The sequence below is a fragment of the Seriola lalandi genome, unplaced genomic scaffold (genome assembly GCF_002814215.2).
Source record: "Seriola lalandi dorsalis isolate HSWRI2012SDOR001 ecotype SW California unplaced genomic scaffold, Sedor1 jcf7180002054896, whole genome shotgun sequence".
In the NCBI taxonomy this organism is placed as follows: Eukaryota; Metazoa; Chordata; class Actinopteri; order Carangiformes; family Carangidae; genus Seriola; species Seriola lalandi.
The window spans coordinates 338,427-365,727 of record NW_019525448.1 but is presented as its reverse complement, the minus strand read 5'-3'; the positions used below and the strand labels follow the sequence as shown (position 1 = coordinate 365,727).

Sequence of the window (27,301 nt, the reverse complement as noted above, 5' to 3'; positions counted from 1 at the left end):
TGGACGTAAAAAGTGAAAACTTTAATTAGCAAAGGCAGGAGCATATTCACACAAGCAAACAAACTTGTGTCTGTATTAAGTGCAGAAAGCTGTTCAGATATGATTGTAAGGCATGACTAAGAATCTTAAACACAAAAACACTGAATCCATTTATCGTCACGCACATTCCCGTCTTAGTAAAACTCACTGTCACTAGCTAACATAAATACCATTCCTCGTCAACATTTTTCTTCGAATACAAAAATATGTTATTTAAAATTAAGTCACACTCCTATGTCCCCAGCAACTCAACAGTGCTACAGTAACATGTTTCTGGAAATGTGGGAAGGTAAGAACAAACAGAGAATTGTTACATTTTCAGAAACAAGACCAGGTCACATTTGATTGATTTTGCAATGAAGCAACAGAGGCATAAAAACTGAATGATGGTTCACATTTCTTAAGTGTTTCACATTAATGAATTAGACAGGAGCTGCATTTGCTGTGGCTCAATGTAATGTTAAATAATTGGGAATTTAAATTATCCCAGAAATGCCCAAAACAGAAATAAACCAACCTTTTTCTCGTTCGGATTTTGCACATTTGAAGGGTTCATCACCTTTTGAGGAGGACGGGTTCAGTGGACAACCTTTTCACAAAATGTATAAGCTACAACATAATGAAAGACAGTTTCTGCTCAAAAAAATACAAGACTGGTTCATCCTGAGTTATTAAATTTCACATCCAATATGATGAGTAGCACACAAATACACGTTAAACACACAAAGCAACATTTTTTTTTTTTTTAAACACAAACTAGTGATTTGGTTTTCAAGCACTCTTTCTTCAAAAGATCTGTTAATAACAGAGTGGTCTTGTATAAAAACTATTTCCATGGCAAACCACAAAAGACATATATACTGTATATATAAACCTGTTTCCACACGCAAAAACGTACACACAAAGAAAATAGCTCTGTTATCGTCTTGCAGCTCTTAATTGCTATGCTGTTCTGAAAATGAAGTTTCTGTATCAACACGAAGACAATGGAACTGAGATTTTGCAGTCACATCCCACAGCATTCATCTGGAGGGACAGAGGCACATTCAGTATGTGTTAAGGGCCTGTGGTGTTCTACTTTACGAGAACAGAGACCAGACAGAGGGCTTCAGTCTGACCTGTAGTCTGGAGAATAGAGACGCAACCTGGGGCTGCCGTTTGGGTCGGTTCTGTGTATTGTGCGGTTGAAGGAATTCCCCACTGGAGAGTCTAAACCTGAAAAAAAAGACAAAAATACAGCACTGGGTAAATAAAGAATCTACAGCAGAATAATTCTTACTTTATGGAAAGAAAATAAGTATAAACAAAAGATAAGTAGAGCAAATCAGCTTATGACAAATGTGGCAGAATTTAAAAAGGGAATGCAACTTGGTTCAAAAGTCACAATCAAACAGCCTAACTTGTATTGATAACACATATTAATGTCTGCCACACATGCTGTAGCAGACAGAGCCCAGGCATTGCAGCAGCTTCATTTGTGATAAATTGGAGATTTGGGGACGGATACAAGGCTTTTTTCTTGGTTTTACATCCAAATGACCTTTAATTTACAATGGGTGAGGAAGCATTAAAAAAAAAAAAAAAAAATTCTGTCTGCAAAATAATTGTCTTGGATTCTATCAAGACACCTCTTCTTTTCGTTTCTAATTAATTCTCAGTGGAGCCTTACAGCCGAGTAGCATCACAGATTTAGGGATTACACAAACTTCTCTTTATTCATTAAAAGGTCAGTGAACTATTGAGCTCAAATATATAAAAACATGCACTGACATATAGCAGTTAATCTGCTTGGATGTACGCTTCATGTATGTCTTTATTTGCTTAATAGCGGTGGCAGGAAAGTGTCACAGTGACAGTGTCCTACCCGTGATGTGCGGTGGTGTCCTCTGGATGAAAGCAGGGTGATAAGTTTGCTCCCTTGGAGAGAACACTGTGTGGAGGACTGCAGAGAATAAAAAATACATTATGTCTAAAAATACCCTCACAACTTTAAGTGCTTCAAATCATTACCACCGCTGATGGGACACAAACAGATTTTGCCAAGTTGTGATTGTGCTTAATTTTTAAATGAACTTGTCAGATTCCTTTAGTAACTGAGCCAGCACTTGCAATGTTGGAGACATTTTCAAATTAATAGAAAAGAAATTACAGCATTCGTTTAAGCTACCCTTATTACATTTAGAGAGAAAAATAAAAGTAAAAATAAAATACAAAAATAATGGACAAAAATAAAACAGCTCTGTTCACAAATGCCACACAAAACTAAGTCCATCAAATAAGGAATGAAATTATGAGGTTGAAAACAATTACTGGTAATCCAAACATTTACCAGTGAATAGATGTTACTCATTATCATACAAAATAATCCTGTTATTTAGCATTTCCAAAAGAAATGAGGTGACCCACCGATGATGATGATGGCTGTACCGGCCAGCAGGGCAAACAGGGTGAAGAACATCATCTGGTAGCTGTTTGCGAAGCTCTGCAGGGAGTGGTCCCCCTCCATGTTAACAACTGGAGCAGCAGCTGCTGAGACAGAGCGGCGGAGATAACAGGCTGTCAAAACCTCTCCAAAGTACTGAGAACATACAACACACTAACAAATATTAACTATGGCACAGAGGGATAATGATGCTTGTTACAATGGTACTGAAATCTGAATGGAAGGATGGTTTTTGAAAACCTGCCTTGTCAGTTTGTTTATTTCCTACAGATGACGAATACAGATCATTGAACAAAACTACACAACATTTAAATATTTAATCTGCAATCATTCTTTCCAATTGAAACATCTCAGTGTAAACTCAACAGGCTGTGACTTGTACTTCAGCAGATGCCCAGTGCATATCCTGTTGTCCTCAGTAAATTTGGCTATGATTATCTTTCCTACTGCAAAATTATGACTATGATAACCATTACAATAAACCATCTGAGAAGTAATGTGTGGAAAAACTGTGGATAAAGGTAAGGCTGTTGTGCTGACACTGTACAATGCACCTGCCTTACAGTAATGTTAGCTTATCATGCAGTAAGGCGGTGGAGGCAAAGCAACTGAAAGGAACACTGTAAAAATCTACAACTTATTTTTGGAGTAGGCTGCATGGGTTGCAAATTAATTACAACGAATTACATATAAGTTGTAATTTGTTCAAACTTGATTTTTGAAATGGTGACAGCCCTATTAACTTTCCTGACACATAAAAAAAAAAAAAAAAAAAAAAAAAAAAAACTCTTAATGCAAAATGACTGTGGCTTGAGGCACAGTGACTTGTCATTTGCACTGAGAGGATATCTGACCTTGCATTGCAGCGCTGACATCAGCTACATGAATCAAAGTGACTGGGATGAGGAGACTCTGGCCGGAGGAAGTGCTGCTTATAGAAATAGAAGCAGAAACTGCTGCCTGAGGGTCCATGGCACCGACGGTATACTTTGAGAAACTGGGAAAGCCATGATGTACCTCCTTCTCTTGGACAGCAATGTTGGGAGAAGTAGACACCACCTAAAGACACAGAAAATTAAATGCTAACTTTTTTCTCTCCCTCCCCCCCTTTCATTAACAAGGGTCATAAACTGTTAACATTTAACAATGCCATAGTTTACAAGAGAAACAAAGTTGTTGTCTGACCTCCATGTTGGTCAGGGCGGCAGTGGGGCCGTAGATTGTGAGCTCAGCTGATGGATGCAGGTTTGAGAGCAGCAGTTCAGTCTTGTCGGAGTAGAGGCCTGGCTCTATGGGCAGCCTGGCACTGACCTGATCCCCAGAGAATGTACTGCCCTCCAGGCCTGCTTTCACAAGCAGGTTGGTCATGGACATGCTGAGCACACGGGTCTGTTGGTCAGACATTGGCTGCAAGGTCACGGAACATGTGTAGAGGCCTGGAGCGAGGATCGAAAGAGACAGAAATGTAGTACAACATAAATTATTGATGTGTGCCTTTGGGTCAAGAAATGACGCTGGATGTCACAGTGTCTCAAAAAAGGTGCAAGATGCATACAAGGAATATACATAGTATTCCCACTCCCATTTGTTAGGGAGGGGCATTGCTCCCATTAGGACCTCAGTGCAACTCAGCTGAATGGTTATAGCCTTGTACATACACAGTGGATCCCCTCAGACATAAGCAAACAACTGAGGTGAAGTCCCAAACCGCAAACACAATTAGACCAGTGCTTTCAAGCAATAGGGAACCTCCTCAGTTCAATATGTCACCTGGACACCTTTTATAGTCACTGCTAAATTCATTCCATGGGCAATGCAGGTATTGATTATGCCCTTGTAAACAGCATTTTCCTGCCCCTCGTGCAGAGAATACACATAAACACTGTGTCTAAGTTAGGTCAAAACATAATTTTATTTTGGAAAACAAAATGCTTCTAAAAAAAGGTAGAAAATGGTACGAGTGTCAAAGTATGAACAGATAAGAGAGGAAAGAGAAAAGGAGCATTCAGTTGATGTTAAACCACTAGGTTCAATACAATCCATGGTCTAAAGGTAAAGAGGAGAGCCCCAACGCCACAACCATGGTTCATCACCACAGGTGTGATCTCTGGTCTCAAGTCATCTCAGGCTTACCAATGCTGGCGTCGAAGCTGATGTGTGTTTTGATGACATCAGTAGCAGGGAAGTCAATAGCATCACTGGTGAAGCTGGGCTGGCAGCTGACCGAGGTTTCTGGATGCAGATGAGGAATAGCTTCAGTCTGGGCAGAGGAGCAGGTTCCTGCAGGGTAAAGCACATTGGAATAAGACATACAAAACCTTTGTGCTCCATCACACACAGTCATTAAATCGAGAAAAATTGATGTCAATATTAATCACTCTGATTTTTGTTTATATAGAGTTTTGAAAGAATAGTTACAACAAAAGTACATTTTTTGGAAATATGCTGGTTTAGATAGATAAGAAGATACCGCCTTATATCTGAGTAAAATATACTCCCACAGCCAGCTGATGGATAGCTTAGCTTAGCACAAAGACTGGAAACTGGGGGGACAACTAGTCTGCTTTATCCTAAGGTAACAAAATCCTCCCACAGCACCTCCCACAAAGGTTAATCAATACCATATATGTACTTAGTTAAATTTGTGCAAAAATCACAGTGTAAAAAAGACAATTTCCAGATTACGTGCCAGACTATTTTCTAGTTCTGTGCAGGTGCCAGGAAGCCAAAAGATACTCCAGAAGTTACAAGTCACAGTCAAGAAATAATTGTGCATATATCAACTATAATAAAGACAGCAAAATATTGATTTCACACTTTTTTTTTTTTTTTTTACAGATTAAATAAAACAAGATATAATGTGTTAATTAGTGATCTTTGGAGGTGTGGTCGGCTAAGAGAAGCTAACAGGCTGCTGGCTCCAGCTTCATATTTACTCTACAGACATGACAGGTATTAATCTCATTCTCCAATTCTCAATGGGAAGTGAATAACAGTGTTTCAAAAAAATGTTGAGCTAATCCCTTAATTGCTGCTTAACTATAACTGAGTCCGTTCCGTACCAATGAGGTTTGTTCCTCTATCTCTGGTTGTGAGTAGGACCTTTGTCTCCTTGCCGTTCCTGACTGGTGCAGCCTGTGCCATAGCTGCCGTTCTTGTAGCTGCTTCCACTATTACCTACAGAACCAGAGAGAGACAGGGAGCAGCCAATAAATCCAAAGAAGATTCAGTTGTGTGCTTGGAATAATCATATTATTATTTACATCCACAACTAATTGTTTTCATCAATCATGTTAGGCTGTCAGTTAAACAAACTAATTAAAACACAGTTGAGTGTTTCAATATAACATTACTGCTACCTCTATCACTGTCTCCTCTCACACTGATAAAGAAGAAAAAAAAAAAAACACATCTTCTTTCAGTTCATCTTGTTATAATGCTTATGAGCTTTCTGTTTAAGATAAAATACCCTGCAGTATATCTCATCAATCATCAAGCTCACAAGCAGGAAGGCACATGACTGGATAGAGTACGGTGACACTCCACGCACCACCACGTATGAGACTCTCCACAGTGGTAATGTCACGTATACATGAGGCATAAAAATGGTACTGAAAGGCCATGATGGATACAATATACACCTGTTGTACTCTCACTCTCATTATGATATATTGCTGAAGGATTGATACAGTGCGATGCACTGGCAGTAGAAGATTAAAAGCTCTGGAGAATAGAGATGTCGAGAGTAGAAATAAAAGAGAGAAGAGACGTGAGCTGCTTGCATAATTACAGCACTCAGAACTTGCTTCTTGAAGCTCATTCATCACAGCAATGACTAAAAGAAAAAAACATATATACTATGGTACACATTATGCTTCATCACAGTCTGTCAGATAGTTAAGATTGTACTTTCTACCTAAAGATGACATACCTCTCTGTACGTTTTCAAAACACCAGGTATTTCGTAGTACACAGTAACTGTCCCAGAGTCTCTGGCTACAGCTGCACCACTTTTAGGATCCACCTGAAGAACACCATTAGCTGAGGAACTCCAAGTACCATGAGCACCTGCAGAGAAGGCAGGATAATGTCCAGCTTTAAAAACCGCTTGTAAAATGAAATAGTATTGATGAAGTATTCCAATGGACTTGAGATGAATGGCACTCTATTCTTAAAAGGGAATTGAATAAAAAGCAGAGCAAGAAAGTTGGTGATGTAGAGGAACACAAAGGCAGCTAATACATAACTAGACTGTCATCATTACAGAGCCAAATCAAAAGCCAACATTTTATTAAATCCAAGATTTTTTTGCTTGATTTTGCTTAAATAACATGTGAACCTCTCACCGTCTGGGCTGTTTAAATGGGCAGCGAAGCAAACTACATCTCCCACCACCAGTCTGTGGGCCTCATGTGGATAGATAGCATGCTCAACAGGAACTGGGACGTAGTCTGCGACTCCCATGTTTTCACTGTCCCACACTGCAATAAGGGTGAGGCCTACATTGACCGTCCGCACCGTCAGAGTGTGGTTACCAGGACCAGCCCCCACCTGCACCAGGTCATCTCTGCAGGACGGAACAGAGGTACAGGTTTTATGTTATGGATATATTTTCTATCATTAATAAAACAAATCATAATTGATTTGTAAGTGCTACCACCAAACAGAACTTTTGACTCTAAACCTCTGATATCAATGTACCAGAATGTTATTTTATTCATCATTTCTTTTAGAAATTCCTTTTATTTTGTGAAATGGAAATAGAGTATAAGCAATAAAAAAAAAAGAGATTAAGTATAGTGAAAAATTGGTGTTCTAAAACTATTTGTTAATCTTGACCCATGAAACTCTCACAAAAGATACATTATAAATTATGTTTGGTGCATTTTGTAAAACTCTCTCCACTTGTTGTCCGTCTACCTCTACACTGACTGTCAAATACAAGCAAAGATTAAAAAATAAATAAATAAATAAATTAAAAAATAAATCTAAATTCTAAGAAAACAAGATCTTTTGACCTAAATTAATTAAACTAAACCACAAACAACATGCACTCATCACAGACTTTATCAGAAACACCAAACTAATATTAGATAGTTCCTCCCTTTGCTCTCAAAACAGCCTCAGTTCTTTGAAGAGATTTTGCTCCATGTTGACATGACTGCATCACATCATTTCTCATCATCACATCACACTCGCGCTGCCAACCTCCGACCTCAGATCTGGTGACTGAGGAGGCCACTGAAGCACACTGAACTGATACCATTTTGAGACTTTTGCTTTGTGACAAGGTGCGTTAGCATGCTGGAAGTTGCCATTAGAAGATGATAAATTGTGGCTATAAAGGGATGAAGATGACCAGCAACAATACTCAGACTGTGAAATTAAAATCATGATTGATAAGTATCAAGGGGCCCAAAGTGCCAAGAAAACATTCTCCACATCACTACACCACAACCACCAGCCTGGACTGGCCTGGAAAGTTGGGTCCATGGATTCATACTGCGGACACCAAATTCGGAACCTACCACCTGCTGCCTCAGTTGAAGTCCAGATTCAACAGACCAAGCAACGCTTTTCCAGCCTTCTACTGTCCAGTTTTGGTGAGCATGTGCACAGTGCAGCCTCAGATTTCTGTTCTTGGCTGATTGGAGTGGAACCTAATGTGGTCTTCTGATGTTGTAGCTCATCTGCCTCAAAGTTCAACGTGTTGTGCTGAGATGCTTTTCTGCTTGCCACAGTTGAAAAGAGTGGTTACCTGAGTTACCGTAGCCTTTCCATCAGCTCCAACCAGTCTGGATATTCTCCTCTGACCTATCTGGTGCTTACTGAATGTTTGTTTTTCACACTATTCACATTGTTTTCCCCACTCTGATGTTTGATGAGCAACATTAACTGAAGGTCCTGTATCTGATTTTATGCATGCATTATATAGGCATATAGGTGTTCCTAATAAATGGCTTGGTAAGAATAAACACATCAAAAACACCTGGTAGATCTGTATCATTTTGGGATTAGCGGGTTATTCATTAATACAATTATTCATTAACAAAAGGTCAAACATTTGCAATATGAAGTTATTGTAACTAAGTTTAAAGAGGAAAGACCACATCCTGCTTAAATCAAATTTCTCACTCTTCACTGCAACACTCCACATCCCATCATTGATCCCCATTTGACTGTCTGTTCATCCCCTTCTGCTCCTCATTCACCCCGCTCATCTTACCTGTCATTCTAATGAACTCATTTGTTATCATAAATGCCACCATCTTTGTTACTGAAGACCTTGGTAAACTGAATTGGGCCAATACTAAATGTGCTTAAATTAACCACACATTCAAGAGGTTTTTTAAAAAACAACACTTCATATGCTCTAATGTTTTATTTCCCACTGCAACAGTCCAATGTCCAACTGTATTCATCTTTTCCCCCTGAAAAAATGGTCACCTTCATCTCCAAGCATCCGTTCTGAACAAATGGTTCTGAACAAAGTGCTCCCACCACAGATATCAGTAAAATCCAACTGCCTCCTTGGAGACATAGGATCTAATTGCAGTCCAACCCTCTTAGTCCCAAGACTATTGGCCTTTTACTACTCTGATTTTGATACTTTTGCCCTAAAATTGTCTGTCAGCTCCTGGAGAACAAGGTAATAGAATCAATTTATTGTGCAGACAGATGAGGGAGTCCCTCATCGGGAGTGCATCTCCTCCCCGCCCAACACTCCCATTATTTTAGCTCACTCACTCACGTGGAAACTAATACATCTGAAATGAGGAACAGCCCAATAAATTAATGTTGTGAACTCCACGTAGAGGCCGCCACTAAATCCTGCCATGACCTCAAGTACTCTGGCTACACTGTGCAAATAATAATGCTCACAGTCTGAACAAAAAGTTGTTTGATGTATCACAGCACTGGCTGTATACAAGAATGGAATTTTTTTTTCTTTTTCCAGTGTTATTGGTATACCTTGCATGGATCAATATCATAAAAATACAACATGAAAAATACATGCAAATTAAATTGTAAAAATGGATATTGTGTCAAGAATCAATGTTTGGCATTTTTACGCCGAGAACAGTGTTAGATTCCGACTGAAACACATTTTCTGTTCAGCTGGGAGAGGGTGAGTAGTTTGTGGGTTGACACGACTTGTCTGGCAGAATCTGAAATAGTGGGAGACATTAGGTCACGCTAGACTGAATGAGGTTGCACGAATGGACCACTCAAAAGAAAGGCCGCGGTACTCTCTCTCTATATATAGCCCAGAACAGCAGGATAACAGCTTTTCAACCTTGGGGTACTATGAAGGAGGCAAAACATATCCTCTTCTCACCTTTGTTTATCTGGACGTCATACTTCACTCATGATGTCACACAGAATGTGCGAATGAGTGCATGAATTATATCAATGAACGCATCTCGTAAAACATAATGAGAAGTGTTAAAGAACCTATAGGTTGTGTGGCTGACCTGTTTGTGGAAAACGTTAGGTGAGAGTTGGAGCTGTGTAGGACCTCTCCAGTGCTGGCATGAAAGTGGACAGTGAAGGTGAGGACTATGCCCAAGGGGAAGGCTTTCAGACTCTCTCTGGTGTGTGTGTGGAGAACTGGACTGGTACTGTAGCGCACATAGGACACAGGCACCACCTGAGAAATGAAAGGAGGAGTCAGGGTCACACTCTGTAACTGCAGGGACAAGGTCAGCTGCCATTTCCAGGGTCAATACTAATCCACTAAGAATAAGCCTGGAGCAGATATAACAACCAAACAGCTCAGCTGACAGATGGTTACTGTTTGATATATTACTATTTTAGAGAGATGTTACATAAAAATCTAGGACAGCAGAATATTCCTAATGTATTCTTGCTTGGGCCAAACAGATGGATAAAACAGTGCTTTCTGTAGATTAACAATTTTTTTTATAAAAACCAAGCCTTTTCTATACAAAAATAAAAAATGCTAGATGTACAGTACACAAGGATGCTCTGTATATTTAAAGAAGTTGCTTGAACTACCATTCTCTGAACAGCTCCCCTTTGGGAAGCACTGTTTTTTTTGCTCTGCAGTGCATATTGTAATGACAAACTACTCTATCGTAATTTAGTGTTAAACCGAATGACCTACCTGAGATGGACTGAGATGGATTTCACTTTCAATATCCATCAGATACTGCTTTTAAAAGAAAAAAAAATCTAAAAAAATCTAAAACACGTTTCATGCAGCCGCTCTCAAACTGACCTTCACAGCAAGGATGAGAGTTTGATTGACACCAAAGGTCTCTTGTGAGGTGATCAGCAGAGAGGAGATGCCAGTGAGAGAGCCAGAGAAGAGAAAGCCCTTATCATCCACTTGAGCGATAACAACCTGGTCGGGAAAATCCAGCATCCGATAAGAGAGTGCGCCCACACCATCCCTATTGGACAAAGAAGAACACAATCACATCAGGTGTCTCTGACTGATGTACATGTTCCTGTCATTTTGCATTGTGCAACAAAAGATGCTAAAGGAATCCACATATGCTGTGCACATGCTGTTAGAAGAGACAGAAACCACCGTGCAGGCACTTAACTCACCTGTTAGTTTGGAGTTTGAGGGCTGAGTTTGGAGCCATCAGTAACTCCCCCGCCTCTACTTCAGGGTTAAGCATGTGCAGCTTGTCATAGACCTTGATCAAAGCGAAATGTTGAAACTCCAATTATGAGAGGACTTTAATCATTCTTTGATGTTTAGGCACTAGTGACATGTCATAGTTTAATGCAGTTTGAGGCTGGATGCATTCAGCTCCAACTAATCTGCAGTCTTATCACTTCATGAAGTTAACAACTCCAGATATTCCAAAGCTCAGCAACTTCAGCACTCTGCTGCCTTAAATGTCAGATTTCACTAGTATGAAGAAGCAGCAGGGGAGCATGGTCATTATAAGCACAGAAGTCCATAAAATTGGTCTTTATAAAATATGTGCATATAGAGTGTTTATAATACTGGTGCTCAGGACACAAAGATACAGTGTTTACTTCAGTGTTTTTCAGGCGTATCTACAGGGAGTTTCAGTGCTGTACCTGGATCTGGATCTCATCTTTGAGCTCCTGAAGGTTCCCCAATAGCTGTCCAGTCTCAGGGCTAGTAACTCTCAACACCACCTTCAGCCCTGTCCGCCCTCTTGTTCTTCCAGTCACCATCATGCCAAAGTTGTGCTCTGACTGGAGCTCCACGTTCGCCTGAAGGAGACAGGCACCATTATGAGAACGGCAAAAATAGCAGCAGCAAATCAAATAAAAAGGCAAGAGTGATGAGGAAGCAGGGACAAGGCAGAGGCTGACAAGGAACCAGAGACAAGGCAGATGCTGGTTTTTAATCATACTGTAATGCAGAGACAGCACATCTTAAGTCAATCTGATAAAAGGATCGAAGGGACAACAGGGGCCAAAAATAGGAATGGTTCAGTGACAGAAACTGCATGTGATGTCGAATACAAGAGCAAAAACCCCGAGTGCAGGGTACCTCAGTGTGTCTTGACTGGACATCCACGATGTCTCTCTTGGTGGTTGACCAGTGGAAGGTTAGCCCAGGTAAAGCATTGCCGAAGGAGAAGGGTGTTTGACTATTAGTCAGACCCATCACATATACAGGCATCTAGAAAAGGGAACAAGCTTAATATCAAGGCAATCAGCGAGTACAATACTACCCGTAGAGAGTACTGAATTATTTTCTTCTGTAACTCTTCTACAAAAAATAAATAAATCATACCTGTGCTCCTGTCTTCATTCTTGTAATAGGTGCTCTGATTCGAATGGCTGTCAAAAACACAACCTCAACTTCTACTTGATCCTGAGAAAACAAGAGAATAAGCTTCTCATCTGTAATATATAAGTGAGCCACACACTTGTCCACATCACCAATATACAAACACTTACCTGAGAAACAACAACTAGCTTCCCGGTTTCAGCATCAACTGCTTGGACCAGTCCAGTCACAGTAACATTACCAATGGCAATACCCCTGACGTGGCCCATGCCGTTAACAGACGCTATCTCCTCATCGGAAATAGAGAAAAGGATATTGGACTGCGGCTGAGGGCCTCCCTCAGATGTGATCTATAAATGACAGGAGGAATGAGAAGGGGAGGGATGGTTTCAAAAAGAGAAAAACAGGAAAAAATGAGAATCATTCTCACATTAGAGACAGTGACAGTTTAGTCAATTGCATTCATCAATGCAGGAGTCTGATAAATCGCTGAAAGCTAGTATGCTTTATGTATTAAACTACTCTACTAGATTAGGAAAATGGAGATCCAACACAAATAACATGCAGTGCAGTGTGCTTTAATGTTCAGCAATTAGGATTCTTCTTGGATAGATGGTAAATGTTTTCTAATCAGAGCACGAGTAGAACCAAACGAAAGGCAAGCTGGATGTTTGAACCAGGAGCAATTAGGCAAACGACATCTTCCAGAAAAGTCCTGGCACAGTGCTCTTTTAGAAGATAAACTGACGCCCAGATGAACTTGTCTGGCAAGATGAACTGAGGCCAGCTGTTTCCAGACAGAGCCCAGGCATCAGGATTAGACATACCTGCATCATTGCTCCAATTAAAAGAGTCATTTTTCTTGGGATGAGTTTGAATGGAGGAAATACCTAGAAGTAAAAAAAAAAGAAAAAAAAGAAAAAAAAGTTAAAATATTTGCACCTATGCAGTCAAACTTTGAACTAACGTTACAAAAATTCAAACAAAATTATACCTCAATTTGCTGAGGTGGGGATGAAATTTTTCTCCCATTTTTATCCACAACAACAGCGGACAGAGTGGTCTGACCAATTGAAACACCTTTCACCAGGAAAACAGCTGTGTCATTTTCTGTGGACTCTGCTAATGGTCTGCAAAAAAAAAAAATAGACACTTACATGAATCCTTGCAAGTTCTTAAATCTAGCTTCTTTTTTTAATCTCTTACTTACTTTAGAGAGACTAGTGCAGAAGCTGCCTTGAGATTTAGATTCATGAATTGGAAATAGCTGGCTGGGAAGGGCTTCTTGTTATCATCCAAGACTCTGACATAAGCTCTCACAGATTTGCCAATCTCCACCTGTAATCAAGATGAATGACATCCATCATTAGAAAAATAATTATTTTGGTTCACAGGTAGTTCAAACCTAATGACACTAATTCCAGACAGGCTAGCCTTCATGAAACTTGGGAAGGAAAGTGAGAAAAGAGAACAACCGTATTTAGTGTTCAGACATCATTGAGGCATTTCAAGAATGTGTGGTATTGACAATGGGGATCGCCTAGTCAATTAACACCGGGACCCTCCAAGATAAGGGATGAAAACTGACCTTGTCAACCACTCTCACATAAACCTCCAGGATGTCAGAAACATGTACTGTGGCTTCGGCAGGGGCTGGAAATGCCAGACACAGGTCATGAACCATCACCTTCACCAGCCCTGGGTGGACAGGAGAGACCTGGGCACACACAGAGAATCAAAGTGATATTTTCATTAGAAAAAAAAAAAAAAAATCCCAATTCTCTGCATTCACTGAAGCAATTTTGAGCATTGGTGTACTTGAATCCATTAACCAGCCAAAATAAAACAATCATTAGGTTTCTTGGAAATAATACACAATATTGCTCAGCATCACAATTGTTTATTCTGCAGAAATAATTCTTCACAAATCACAGTCTAGATGTTATTTCTTACCTGTGTTGTTCCTTGGGCCTCCTGGAAAACCACGTCTGCTATCCCTTTCACACTGGTATTGACAAAATAGTGTCCTGAACCCTCTCGTAGGGCCAGGTTCACCTACGACACAACATACATCAATGCATTGTGAGAGAACTGAAAATGATTACGTGTCTAAAATGATTCCATATTGCCTGTGTTTTTGTCGCCTTGCACCTGACATCAAAGGAGACCTCTGCCCACACTCTTAAATCCTCTTACACAGGTCACTAGCTGTTATTTAACCCCAACACCTGCCAAACATTGCCCCTGTATCACATAGGATTAGAAGAGGGAGGCCCACTGAGCAAAGTTTCCACTTTGTCTAGTGCAATAGTTATTAACATTTAAATTCATTCAGTTGTTGCCAGTGTGATGAAATTAATCTCCACTGTTTGATCTGCAGCAGAGAAGATTAAATAATTTCATCTATGATTAATTATCAAAAACTAATAATACTATATAGTAAAACAAGCCATGGGAAGCCAAGAGGTGGTGCTCACAACGCATGACATGTGTGTGAGGCCCCAACACTGATAAATCTGTCTCTTACCCGCACATCTGGGTGGTTGTATATGGTCACTGTGTCAGGAGAGATTTTCACATCTTCAACCAACAGGAGCTCCAGAGTAGCTGAAACAGGGGTCAAGGGGTCATACTGTCCAAAAGTGGAAGAAGAGTTGAAACAGAATTATTGCTATGGTTACATATGTAAATATTATACAAACAGACAATACAGTGTGCTGGTAATGCTCAATTATGAAGGGCAAACAGAGTATGAATAAGGAATAAGGAATTTGAAGCTGGGACAGATCAAAAGAACAACAGAAATGCAATACATGTAATTACAAGTTAAAAGTCTAGTGGAAATCTTCCAATGTTGGATCTTTGTCTGGTCAAAAATAACCTGACCTGACAAATATTTGACAGGGAGTGAAGGCATATTTAACTTTTATTTAATCATGTAATCTCATGAGCCCACCATCTCTTTGTAAGGGAGCCCTTATTGCAAGAACAACATTGATATTTTGAAAAATGTTTTATTCAGCTGCTTCTGCTTTTTAAGAGGAAGTGAAAAACCTTTTGACATCCCTTCATGGTTGAGCTGTTGGTTTTCACTTACTGGACTGGGAACCTTGGCTGCTGCTAGATGTGAAACCTGGTAACCGAGAGCAGTCACTGTAATGGCAGCAATGCCTGTCTGATGGTGCACAAGAACTGTCTGACGTCCTGCCACAGAAACAAAAACAAACACAATCAATGATTACATCAACACCAATCCAAACGTTTTGTCATCACTTATCTATAGAAACAAACAGGAAGAAATAAAAATGTATTCCCAATGACAGGTGAATCATAATGATAATATAATCATAATAATAATAATAATAATAATAATAATATAATTCCCCATCTGCCACCACTGTCTCAGAATTAAAGCCTGTTTACCCATTACTTTCTGAACAAAAGAGTGACGTTAAGCCGACAACCCACTGTCTCTTTAAAGCAAAACAAAATGCAAACCGAATAGGTTTAAGCAGATTGGGTATGTTTTACCGTGAAGTTTCATCTGTTTGTTGCCGTCCTCGAACAGTTGCAGCTCCATAGCCATAGTGGGTTCAATACTGGCCAGTGACACCTTCGTCGATTCCCACAACACGCTCAGAGAGCTGAAGTTGTCAAACTTTCTTCCTTGTTGATCAAAAGCAGCCAAGTCCAAAATGGGGTTGCGGTAATTTGAAACAGGTACCTAGAGAAACAGATTGTTTATATGATGGATTCATTTTGAAAACGTTTTACTTCTATTATGAAAAAATATCATTAATCATTAATATCATTTAGATAAATCTACTTTTTAATAACCATAATCTGTTAATATTTTCTGTTGTAGGGTGTAGGTATCGCTTTTCTCCCAAAACAACAAACACAGCTAAACACAGCTTGTTGACTTGTTACATCACATACACACCACTTGTTTGTTCTGCTGCAGCAGCGGGCAACTCAGGTCCAGTTGTGGGCTCGTATATACTGGGACTAGGGTGAGGCGAGACGGAGGAGCACATACAAACTTGACCACTGCAGGCTCCACAACAGGAAAAGGATTGGTTACACTGGCCTTGTTCCCCACCATCACCTCCAGCACCTGAATAACATAATGACAACTCAGTTGAAAGCTGATGGCAAAAGCATTACACTAACACAGCAAGGACAATCCCGTACACAGTGGGTATAACTATAACTATAGGTAGATTATAAGGCTAGAATTTAATTTTTTTTAAGAAAAAAAAAAAGTTACAAAATCTAAACATACAATTCTTTATTTGGTGCATGAATTGTAAATAGAAACAATATGATTTCAGTAGATCTCACCTGCTCTCCCAGGGCCCTGCAGGTTGCTCTGACCCAGTGCTGGTTGTAGTTGTGAGATGAGGGACTAGTCAGAGTTAGTGTCACACTGGCCTCATCCTCAGCGCTCAAGTTGCAGAAGAACCTTGAGGGCTCTAAAACCCATGGCCGTGGCCCGCCCTCAAACAACATGTCTTTAGATGATCCCAGAGTCACCACAGCCACAGAGACAGGATCAATAGCCTGCCAAGTAACAGCATTTTTATATATGTTATAACAGGACATTTCAGGAATAAATGCTTTTAAAAACCAAAATGTAATAACAGTAAATATGCAAAAGCAAAACAGATATTTCACTTAAAAAAAAATGAAAGCACATATTAATTTATATAAGCTTGGTTATTCTAGTGTAAAGAGGAACTTAACTGGGGAAATATGCTGAAATACACAGTATTACACAGCAAAGAAACAAAACTGGGTCAACCTTTAGCTGCCAGGGCACAACATGTGAAGAAACATCACAAAAATGTCTAACATTTTGAAGAATACTTCTCAATCCCATGATAAAAAAAAAAAAACACAAAGTCTAAAAAGTGGCATCAAACAGCTTTTTTCTCTGTGATAATCTGAATGTAATATGCAGGAAAACCACAGCTACTGTTATCTGTGGATCAGGAAAGACTAAATGTTTCATGATAGATTGGGTCACCTCAACATCATACATATCATTCTGTCAAATTCAGATCCACAACAGCTGAAGTCAATTTCAGCCATGTGCAATACCATCACCCAGGCATAGAAAACAAATCAGTGGAGCAAGTGTATAATGCATTATTAAAATGCATAGAGCGCAGAGGAAACCCAGGAGGAGAAAATTTCAACACTCGCTGATCATCGCATTTCTGCTTTGACTCTAAGGAGAAACTGTGTGGGTGAATTGTGAGATTGTGTGCATGAGTGAGTTTGCTTCCTTAGAAGACAAAAGCTAACTGGTGCTTTGAAATGAGATGAAAGAATAAAAGAAATGACAACAAAGACTTCATGTAAAGTTCAACATTATTACACCTTGCAGTTGCCCCATAGCATTAAAAATATGTGAGGTAGATTATTAAATCCACAAAAGGAAATGAGCAGTTGGACTTTAATTTTTGAGGCCCTGAGAAAGTATCCATTATGTGCAAAAGAGGTCAAAAATGATAAGCCTCAAAGTTCATGCTAATCAACAAGATTCTGGAAGGACGAGACCTTTGGACTCACACGAAGAGGAAGATAGGCAGCGATGGTGATCTTGGCACTGAGGTGAACGTTGCCGTGGGTGTAGCTGACAGTAAGCGTGGTATAACCGGGCGCGAGGGCCTTGGCTCTCACTCCACTGCAGTGGTCCTGGCCTGGAGCCAACCTCCCTGCATCAGGAGGAGGAATAGAGGAAGCCAAAGAGTGAGAGAGAAAGTGAAATGACAATGTACAAATAACCACGGAGACATACTAATGTCTCTTCCCGTCTTAAACCACATTGGAGAACAGAGAGGTCTTACTATTTGTCCCAGCTCACTCTAATGATAAATAATACAAGATTCCAAAATGAAAAACTGTGGATCTTGCTAACAGATGAACTTTCAAAGAGATACACTTTGTAAAGACAATCCATCCAAATCCAAAGCCATAAATAATTAAAAATGCTTCAGTGTTAGAGGATTGTGCACAAACTGTTTGTCAAGCAGAAATCACACACTACTATTTCTTTAATTCTTCCTCCTTAATGTGAAACTGCTTTAGAGAGTGCACATCTTTGAGTAATGACTGTAATAAATTAGGTTTTTATTACAGTTACTACAGCAACAATCAACACTGAACACAAGATGTGCCCCTCCCACACAGGACTGAATACACAGTAAGACTACACACATTATAATGAGCATCATAACTGGCCTCCTCATATAAAACAGCATCACTCCAGCATTGCTAAATAAACCTAAATATTTTCTCATATGTCTCAGGTTCAACCAACGATGGCCAGGAGTCGTTATCAGTGATAACTCTGACCGACTAACTGTCACTAAACAAACACAGTATGTGATGATAGCTGACCAGCTGCTACATATGAGAACATTGTGTTATTATTTCCATGAAAATTTGTTGCATTACATCTGACCTGGTCAGATCACCCAGGCTCACCATCTAGCAGTTGGAATACACCGTGGCTCTCTTCCTCAACCTGCAGGTCAAAGTGGGAGCAGTCGCTCAACATAACCCGCTCTTTCTCCGCTTCCTCCAGCAGGCCGAAAATCCTGAGAGGCAGATCCAGAACCAGACCCACCTTAGCCTCTACTGGGCAAGGAGCAAAGTCCATGGCAACGGGCTCAACAACATACACCTGAGGGAAAAGAGGTTCATAACAGCTTTAAGGAGTGTAAGATTCAGGACTGGGAATGACAGTAAAATGGGAAGATTTGAGCTATAATAATGTAATATAGTTTTGATATATACGTAGTGGCTACTTTGGGAACAAAAATGATGAGCATCTCTCAAGTGTCCCAAGTAATCTTCCCCACCAATGTTTGGTGACAGGCACACCAGACTTAATGAAAATGCATGAACATTTTGTTTCAAATCTAAAATAATTCTCTATACCACTAAATACTGAGCCTAAACATCCATTCTGCTTCTTTGGAATCGTGTGGGTGTAGTTTTATCAGATTTGATTGATAGCGGCCTGGCAACCTCACAACTGTTATTACAACCGTTCTGTCTGTTAAACAGCAGAGACTGAAATACCTTGTGCAAAATAACCAAATCTGTGTATTCAAGTGGGACCCCATCACTCTGTTAACATATATACTGGTAGTATATTGTGTTTTAGCCTATACAATAAACTAAAGTCTTAATCTACTAGTATGCTTTTGTTAAATTTTTGTAAATTATTATCTTAAACTACTTCCATATTAATATTTGACAGGTGTGTTGGTGTCTTCCATGTCAACTTACCTTCATTTGGCCAAAGTGTAGTGGGTTGCGTAGATCATGAGCATAAACTATACTGACGCCAATGTCACTGACAGTTGTCATCACTCCTTTCACCGTCACTGTGGCAACAGCTGTATTGGAGGAAGACCAGCTAAAATTTCCACTCCCTCCCATTGCCTGTCACAAACACCAGAGAAGAGTTGTCTTTCATTTTTGATTTTTGAGTGTTAAAATGACAAAAAGCTTAATTTAGACTCATAAAAAGAAGACTAGTTGCTAAAAACACTATCATACAGAAGGACTCATGCTCAACACTTCTGTCCTATGAAAGATTAAAAGCCATTCAAGCACAGAGTTTCTCACATGTGCTGAAAAGGAATAATTACCTTTATTGTGTACTGATAAGCTCCAACTTTGGGCTGCCATGGAAATGTGAGAATACTCGGACTAAGAACTATGGGGTTGTAGATTTCCACATCCTGTTCATTGTGGACTGGGTTGGCGAGTGCATGGACCCTTCCACTCTGAAACAGAACAGAGGCCACAGGAAATGATCAAGCTCTCTCTACTGAAGTGGGAGAAATGGGCAGAAGGTTAATGCAATAATTATGCTCCAAATGAAATACAGACCGATGGATTAAAGTTCCAATTAAACTCACTTCATCCACAACAGCCTTTAGGGTAGCATCAATGAGAGTCAGGCCTTCTTTGAGCGTTTTGACACGATGATATGATCCATTCAGAGAAGACTCCAGGAGTTCAAAGTACTCCGCAGGAAAATCAGTGCCGATACGAACATTCTGCAAAATCAAATTAACCCACACACAGAGTTTCAAACTTTCACAGCCAGTAGATTTCTTTTTTATGCATCAAGATTTTGATTTCATATTTTCAAACTGGTGACAAATCAGTGGTTTGAAATGTTGGTTAATAAAACTCTTAGGGCAGTGCAGGAAAATCCTATTCAAATTACTGGAATGAGACCCATTGTCTACGCAATGCCGCTAATAACACTGAACAAATAAGCAGCGCCAATGAAAAAAGTGTTTGTGAGAAAACCAAGCAAGGAAAACAAATTAGACAGCTTCTATAACTTCAGCAGAGGCTGTTTCCTGTTCTTATGAAATGTGAAATTTGATTTTATTGATAGCTAGAACAACCCACTGCTGGTCACAGGGCTAATCCAGTGAAATTTTTTAGCGACAGACATAGACATTCACACGGATACACAATTAACTTCTTTTTTGTAAATTAAAGATGGAGTAAGTGATTCTAGTCGACTGTACTTTTTTGGTGATGCAGGAACATCTACTGGTTCTCCACAACATAATTGCTTTGTCAAGGAGAGATAGCCGAGGAACAGAAGAACAAAAACTGAAAAATAAGCGGTATGATCAAGCAAGGGTGAGGAGCTGCACAGTCTAGGACTAGGAAAAAAAATTCAGCCCTGGACTTGTCTGCTGGGACTGGCCCGCACCGCGAATGACATGCACACACTGAGGGCAAGTACAGAGACTAACGGGGCTGGTAAAAACTTTATGGATGTTTTGACAGTCCACCAACTCAATGTGCATCCATGAATTTGGGGGGCAGAGCCTCTGAAGGAGCACTAACGTGAGGGGTGTATTTTCTTTCCTCTTGAGTTCAAATACCAACAGGTTTCTCTAGCATCCCTTACTCCACGTTTAACTTAGTGATTTCACTGAAGTGCACTTACATCAGAGAGGTAAATTTTGTTGCCGGATTTATCAAATACTTCGATGAAGACATCATATACTCTGCCTGTTTCGAGCACCCAGCTGTCTCCTGGATAAATTTTAAAACCTAAACAAATTAAAAAAGAGAGAGAAGTTAGCCAACTCTTATCTACTGACACTACGAATTACTTCTCATTAAGTTTTCAATGGTAGAGCAAGAAACACACCTAGGTAGCCTGGTTCAACCACATATAGAGTGCTGTTGGGTAGACGAGACACTCCTTGCATTCGAAGGCCTAAATGGAAGCTACTAAGGAAAATTAAATCAGGCACATTCATGGATAAAGACCAATTTTTTTTTTTTTTTTTTTTAAAACCAAATTCACAATACAACTAGTATTTTAGTCGGAGTCTCTGCTCACAGACAAAAACCAAGAGTTAGCGTTAAATCACTGCAGTTAATAAACACAAATTAGCAGATATATATTTTCAGCTTAAGATATCACAGCAAACTGCATTACACTGCCATTATAATAACAATTGTGATTTATCAGAAGGATACTCTTATGATCCAGCACCACGTTGATATGTCCAAGCTGAACTCCTGTAACTGTTGAGATGCTTTGATCCAGACTGGCCACAGCAACATCTGGGTTTGCATTAGGGCCAACCACACTGTTCTGAAGGTGCAGCTCATACTGATCACACGGCATAGACAGCTCTGGACAAACACAACACAAACACAAATTAACTTAAGAGGTGGCATTTCTGCACTACACAGAGCTTTGAAACTGGAACGGAAACAGAGCAGCTGCTCCGCTCGTCAAAGTGAGTGGCATCAATGACTTAACCAACATTTTTGCTTCATACTTCGATGTCGTCAACCGATTCTTAGGCTGTGACCTTGCTAAATACCGTTTCATAAATAGTACAATATCTAAAGTAAATGTGAAATGATCTGCAGAGTCAGACCTGTGATCGTGCCCTGTCTTATCTTCAGGACTTTGTATTTGATGGAAGTTCCCGCCAACAAGTAGACATCATGTGCAGGACTCAGCAGGATGTTCTCTAAAATCAGCAGTCTCACCTCCGCAGCACCCACATCCTGTGGTATGGATACCATAGTTACAGAACAACACAGCTTCAGCTACCCACCTTAACAAACCAGAATAAACTGGTTGGAGTATTTTCAGATTAATGATATAAATCAAACCAACAAATTTAAACTGCATATGGCCATTGGTTATTTTCTGAGTATTTTATATAATTACTTAAAATAACTTTTCTTTCTTCTTACTTTGATACTAGCTTGTCTGGATGATTACAAAGATATAAGGTTTGCCTGATGAAAAGAAATGTGAGCTACAAATTCCTTGAAAAGAAAGAAATACAACTCAACTGCCACTGCTGCTTTGGCAGGAAGGAGCCATTAATATTATGCAGTCTTTAGCTATTTTTAGTCTGAATCTGAGCAGATAAGTGATCACAATTAGGGCACAGTTAACCAGAACTTATTCTCATCTTCTGATTTCTTTTTTTTCTATTATAAATTGACCAGACAACCCTTGTAATAGTTCAACTTTGGGGTTGTGTCAACAGCCAAGAAACACGTTTTTGTACAACCTTACAGCTTACCTTATATAATGACTCTTGTATTTTGGCCTTCAGCTTAGCATGCCCTGTTTTCAGTCCTGACACCAAAATAATATCACCCTGTTTCCCAACACGCTCCATTTCAGATATGTACCCAGGGGGCGTGTATGTGGACTCAGAGAATTTAAGCACCCTTGAGGAGAGAAAAGAGACAGATTAGAAAATACGTTAGAAACTGAACTCGGTATGGGCACTTGCATCTGCCCTCAAGAATGATTCATTTTCAGAGGAAGAGGAAACAAGAAGTTAAATACAGTCAGCACACTACTTTGGTAAAACAACAAGTGTTAGGTTAGGTTAGCATATCAGTGTCAGTTGACAAATGTATAGTTACCCTTTGATTTGCTGTAAGATTTTCTAATAAACCGGACTGTGCAGTAGAGTTTGAATGCTGTAACACAGGGAATCTTACCGTAATGAATTGTAAGAGTCAGAGAATCCGTTCACATCTACGTCTTTCATTAAGGTCCAATCAAACACTAGACCTGCAAGGGTGCTGAAGGTGTTTCCTGCAATATAAAAAGACCAGAATGAGAATTGCTTTTACCCTAAGCAAGGAACCTTAAATATAAGTATAAAAATTATTATGTGAGGCATAATGAGGAACAGAGCATATTTGCATACACCTTCCAACTTGCTACGAGGCTGAGGTCACTATGGTATGCTTGAGTGTATAATGGATGGTGAGAACAATTTCTGAAAGCTCCTGGCAATCGAATTAGCGAAAACAAAACCAATAGGCATTTCATTACAGGATGCATGCTGTCCTTTTGCAATCTACTCCATCTAAGGAATCTAAAATGCACTTTTAGGCCAAAGCAAACAAAAACAAAGCACCCGGCCCTGGAGCCTTCATCAGAAAGAATCAGGGTGTAGCTACAGCTCATTAAACTAAGTGTGTCTGCCCTAAATGGAACCAGTCGAACAGAAAGAAACACAGCCACCTCACAGTTGCAGCCTGAGGTGGAAGAAATGCTGCCTAGAGCCAGCTCAGTCATTACACTGAGAAGTCTTTAAAGCAGCAAATAAACAATAAAATGTGGACTCCTTGCTATAGGAGAATGGAGTAATATTGCAATTGCTGATGTAAATTACTCATAAAAGTCTTAAGGGAATGTTTAACACCAACAGACTATAAGAAGAATCATTTTATCCTGTGATAAGACAGTATATGACACCTTCAGAGTCCAGTGCATGAATTTTGAGTGCCAGTGGCGAGTCCTCAAGATGTAGCTCTCTGGTTGTCGACACTATCTGGATCTCACTGATGATGTCGACAATAGCATCACAGCGCAGTACCTGTCCCGTAACTGCAAATGGAAGAGAGGACAAAACATCATATAAACAATAAATACTGGACTACAATACTGCATTTCACCTCGTATGTAAAAGCTCACATAACAAAGTCTGATATTGTAATGGAACAGAAACTATAAAAAGACAGGGCAGTGATGCTTGCTGAGGCACAAAGCATAGAAATCTATGTCCTGAAGCACTTTATCATGAGTGTATGGAAATGGCAATGGAGACTGAAAGCTCTAAAGTTTCCTCTGCGCCTGGCAGAGCGTACTGTTATCAACTGAGTCAAATGTTGTGGCTTACCTTGTCTGCTAAATGGGGTGTTGTTACAGATTATATCAGATTATGGTTGGGTAAACCTAAAACAGCTGGAGAAAGTTAGGCCTCATTCTAAATCAGTGACTGAGGTGTGAACAGAACCATTTTTCTATTTGAAAGAGACATTTGAGATGTAGGTGGAAGGGCCAGTGTGTCTTATTTTCCTGATTACAAAGCAAATGCTCAGTCAACCATGACAGGCCACCAGTGTCACAGGCAGCAGATCACATGGAGCATAGAGCAACACATCTGTGCAAGAGAATGACAATTTGCATGGTCCTGGCCATTTTATTAGCTACTCTGACGGGAACAGAGCATATCTTTACATTCTGAACATATGTCTATGTCACCTGCATTTTGAATCAAGACCATGTGAATAGCTAACAGTGCACATTTGAGGGTTTGCATTCTTTCAGGAGATTATTTTCCAGGAGATTCTGATGACATATGATTGATAAAATCTGACATTTCACACAGGATACTACTGTACACCATATATACTTATATTTTGTTGTGTGGCTGCAACTACTACTGGCTTTTAGAACACATTATTTATATTTTCTTTTAATGTAAAATCAGAAAGCTGAGGAATAAAAAAAATACACTTAACGAGCCAGGCCTATGTATTGCTGCTGAGAATGCTTCCTAATTCTGGAGTGGCAGAACAACAGTATTATAGTATTATATAGTTTACTATTAAATATACACGATTTTCCCATATTATTGAACATTAAAAATGTGACCTTAAAAAAGTTCAGTGAATCTGACATTGCATATAAAATGCACCAGTGGAGGTGCTGGCAACTGCAAGATGAACTTGCAGTTGGAAAAAAAAAAATCACACCGTCATCCTGTAAAATTATGATATCAAACATGCGCACAAAGGCTGAAGTGAAAACCGAGCCAGCAGCAGCATTTTAAACCTGCCAACAGCCGCTGAACAACTTAAGCAAGTTCCCTTATCTAATTATATAATGTATGTATGTATGTGACCAGGGGGCTCAATGGAATTAAGAAATTCATAAATCATTTTGCATCATAATCTAACAAAGTTAGTTGTACAAATATTCTCCTATACTTTTTGGACCTTATCTGCTGCTGAACACAACCCTATTATGTTCAGTTGAAGTTGATCCTCAGCAACAGAAAAACAAACAAACATAAAAATAATTTCCAAGAACAAAACTGTTTCAAGGTCAATTAACTTTCTTTGTTTTGCTTTTTTCACCATTTAAAAAACTAGTCCACAATATTTCAGGTTTCATTTCCTTATTCACATATAGGAACAGTTGTTGAATGAGCTACTTGTGTTTATTAACTGTTGATTCATATAGCATCACTGTACTTACCAACATCTTCGGCCAGAATGATGCTGGTCAGCCTGGAGGGCTGGGTGGAGAGGGCCTGGAGAACAGCTTTCCTGGAGCAGCCTTTGCCGCTCACTTCATCTACAGTCTGGATGCTTGCTACCTCTGGTCTAGTGGAAGACCTGGAAGAACATGACCAGAATAAACAGATCATGAACATACAGTAATGTACAGTGGGGAAGCCATAAAGTTCTTCATTTGACTCAAAAACAAAGCAGTTTGCCCTCGTTTTCATCATTGAAAGATTTCAGCTGGAATAACATTTTCATATTTGGGGTTGAGCTGCAAATTTACTGCAAACTTTAAATACACAATATAAACATACAAAAATAAAAAATATATTGGAGTAACAAATAAATAACTGTAAAACTCAACAGAAAGGACAGAGGCACATACATATGAAGCAAAAATCAAATAAAGCATTGTGGAAAAAGAAGCTATAGGAGTCAAGCAGTTCTATGGATGGATTATCTTTAAGCAAATTAACAGGTGGGTAAGGAATCTATTCCTGCTGAGAAAGGAGGGATATTAAGCATGACCTTTCAGTACTCTTATGTAGAAACAATTTTACCATTCAAACAAAAAAATCACTATGGTCGCAGATCATCTAAGGTTTTATCACAGCTAAAGAACAGATAATAAGTTTCTTTACAGCTATAAACATTGAGAAAGGGGTTTCTTTTACTTTGGTGGAAATGCAGCATAATGCCTCTACCAGCAAATATTATCAATGTGTAACCTAGCGGTTTTGTTTGCCCCGCACATTAACCATGAGCTGACTTGCAGACAGTACAGTGCCGTGAAGACATGTGGCCTGACAAGCCCCATGCAATATGACACTCCTACTCACAGCATGCAGTTTTATGAGCGGACCTCGGGCTTCATGTGTTTTCCACTCACCATCTATAGCAGCCTTCAGTAGTTTCCAATGTGAAGTTGATTCTTGTACTTCTGGCAAGTGGTAGCAGCACTTTTGGGATATTTAGTTTCGAGCTACTGTAAACCTGAGTAATAGTTATCAATAATAGCAACACTGATAATTTAAAAGAAATCATTTTCGCCTCATGAAATTGCAGAGATTTAATGGCAGCAAAACTAACGGCCAAATGAATGAACGCCGAGTTGCTGTGCTAGCTAAACTTCCTCCGTCCCATTAAGTTAGCTACTTGTGCATTAGTTTTGAAGTTGCAGCTTTGGGAGGGGCGTTTAGGTGAGCTAACATCTTTACTAAAGCTATTTCTCGACTCAAGCACGTTGTCTTCCTGTGTCAGTAGTTGACGGAGAGCAGCCACATGACAACAGTTACAATGTCGTCTGGTCCTCTTATTCAGGTCCTTCGCTTTGTTTGTCCTCGAAGATGCTTTCAAACGCTCAACGACAATTAGTTTGAAATCTCCCGTTTTAAATTATCACATAAGGTTGGCGAGCGACAGGTTAAAATAAGCATGTTTTG

At 39.6% G+C, this 27,301-nt stretch overlaps 1 protein-coding gene across 3 annotated transcripts; it reads right to left on the bottom strand.

The window, feature by feature from the left end:
* On the bottom strand, positions 1-27,298 carry nup210 (nucleoporin 210). Of its 3 annotated transcripts, XM_087180182.1 has the most exons (41): positions 26,749-27,298; positions 25,831-25,970; positions 24,043-24,174; positions 23,277-23,373; positions 22,847-22,997; positions 22,184-22,316; positions 21,774-21,932; positions 21,439-21,507; positions 21,232-21,338; positions 20,174-20,314; positions 19,901-20,038; positions 19,536-19,691; positions 18,726-18,924; positions 17,808-17,953; positions 16,575-16,793; positions 16,174-16,347; positions 15,762-15,954; positions 15,328-15,434; positions 14,758-14,862; positions 14,184-14,285; positions 13,819-13,947; positions 13,441-13,568; positions 13,225-13,360; positions 13,058-13,120; positions 12,401-12,580; positions 12,234-12,314; positions 11,988-12,119; positions 11,546-11,704; positions 11,060-11,151; positions 10,725-10,899; positions 9,958-10,133; positions 6,829-7,049; positions 6,414-6,550; positions 5,545-5,659; positions 4,616-4,762; positions 3,668-3,918; positions 3,337-3,541; positions 2,446-2,568; positions 1,904-1,981; positions 1,158-1,254; positions 1-1,065 (listed from the first exon to the last, which is right to left on the bottom strand). In XM_087180182.1, exons 1-41 carry the CDS (start codon positions 26,901-26,903, stop codon positions 1,062-1,064), a joined length of 5,652 nt encoding a protein of 1,883 aa, XP_087036308.1. In that variant the 5' UTR covers positions 26,904-27,298; the 3' UTR covers positions 1-1,061. The 3 variants fall into 3 exon arrangements, with proteins under 3 accessions (XP_087036308.1, XP_023285319.1, XP_023285320.1); XM_023429551.2 differs by having other exon boundaries at positions 1-1,254; positions 26,749-27,297; XM_023429552.2 differs by having other exon boundaries at positions 1-1,254; positions 2,446-2,565; positions 26,749-27,297.
* Between the last annotated feature and the right edge of the window lie 3 nt (positions 27,299-27,301).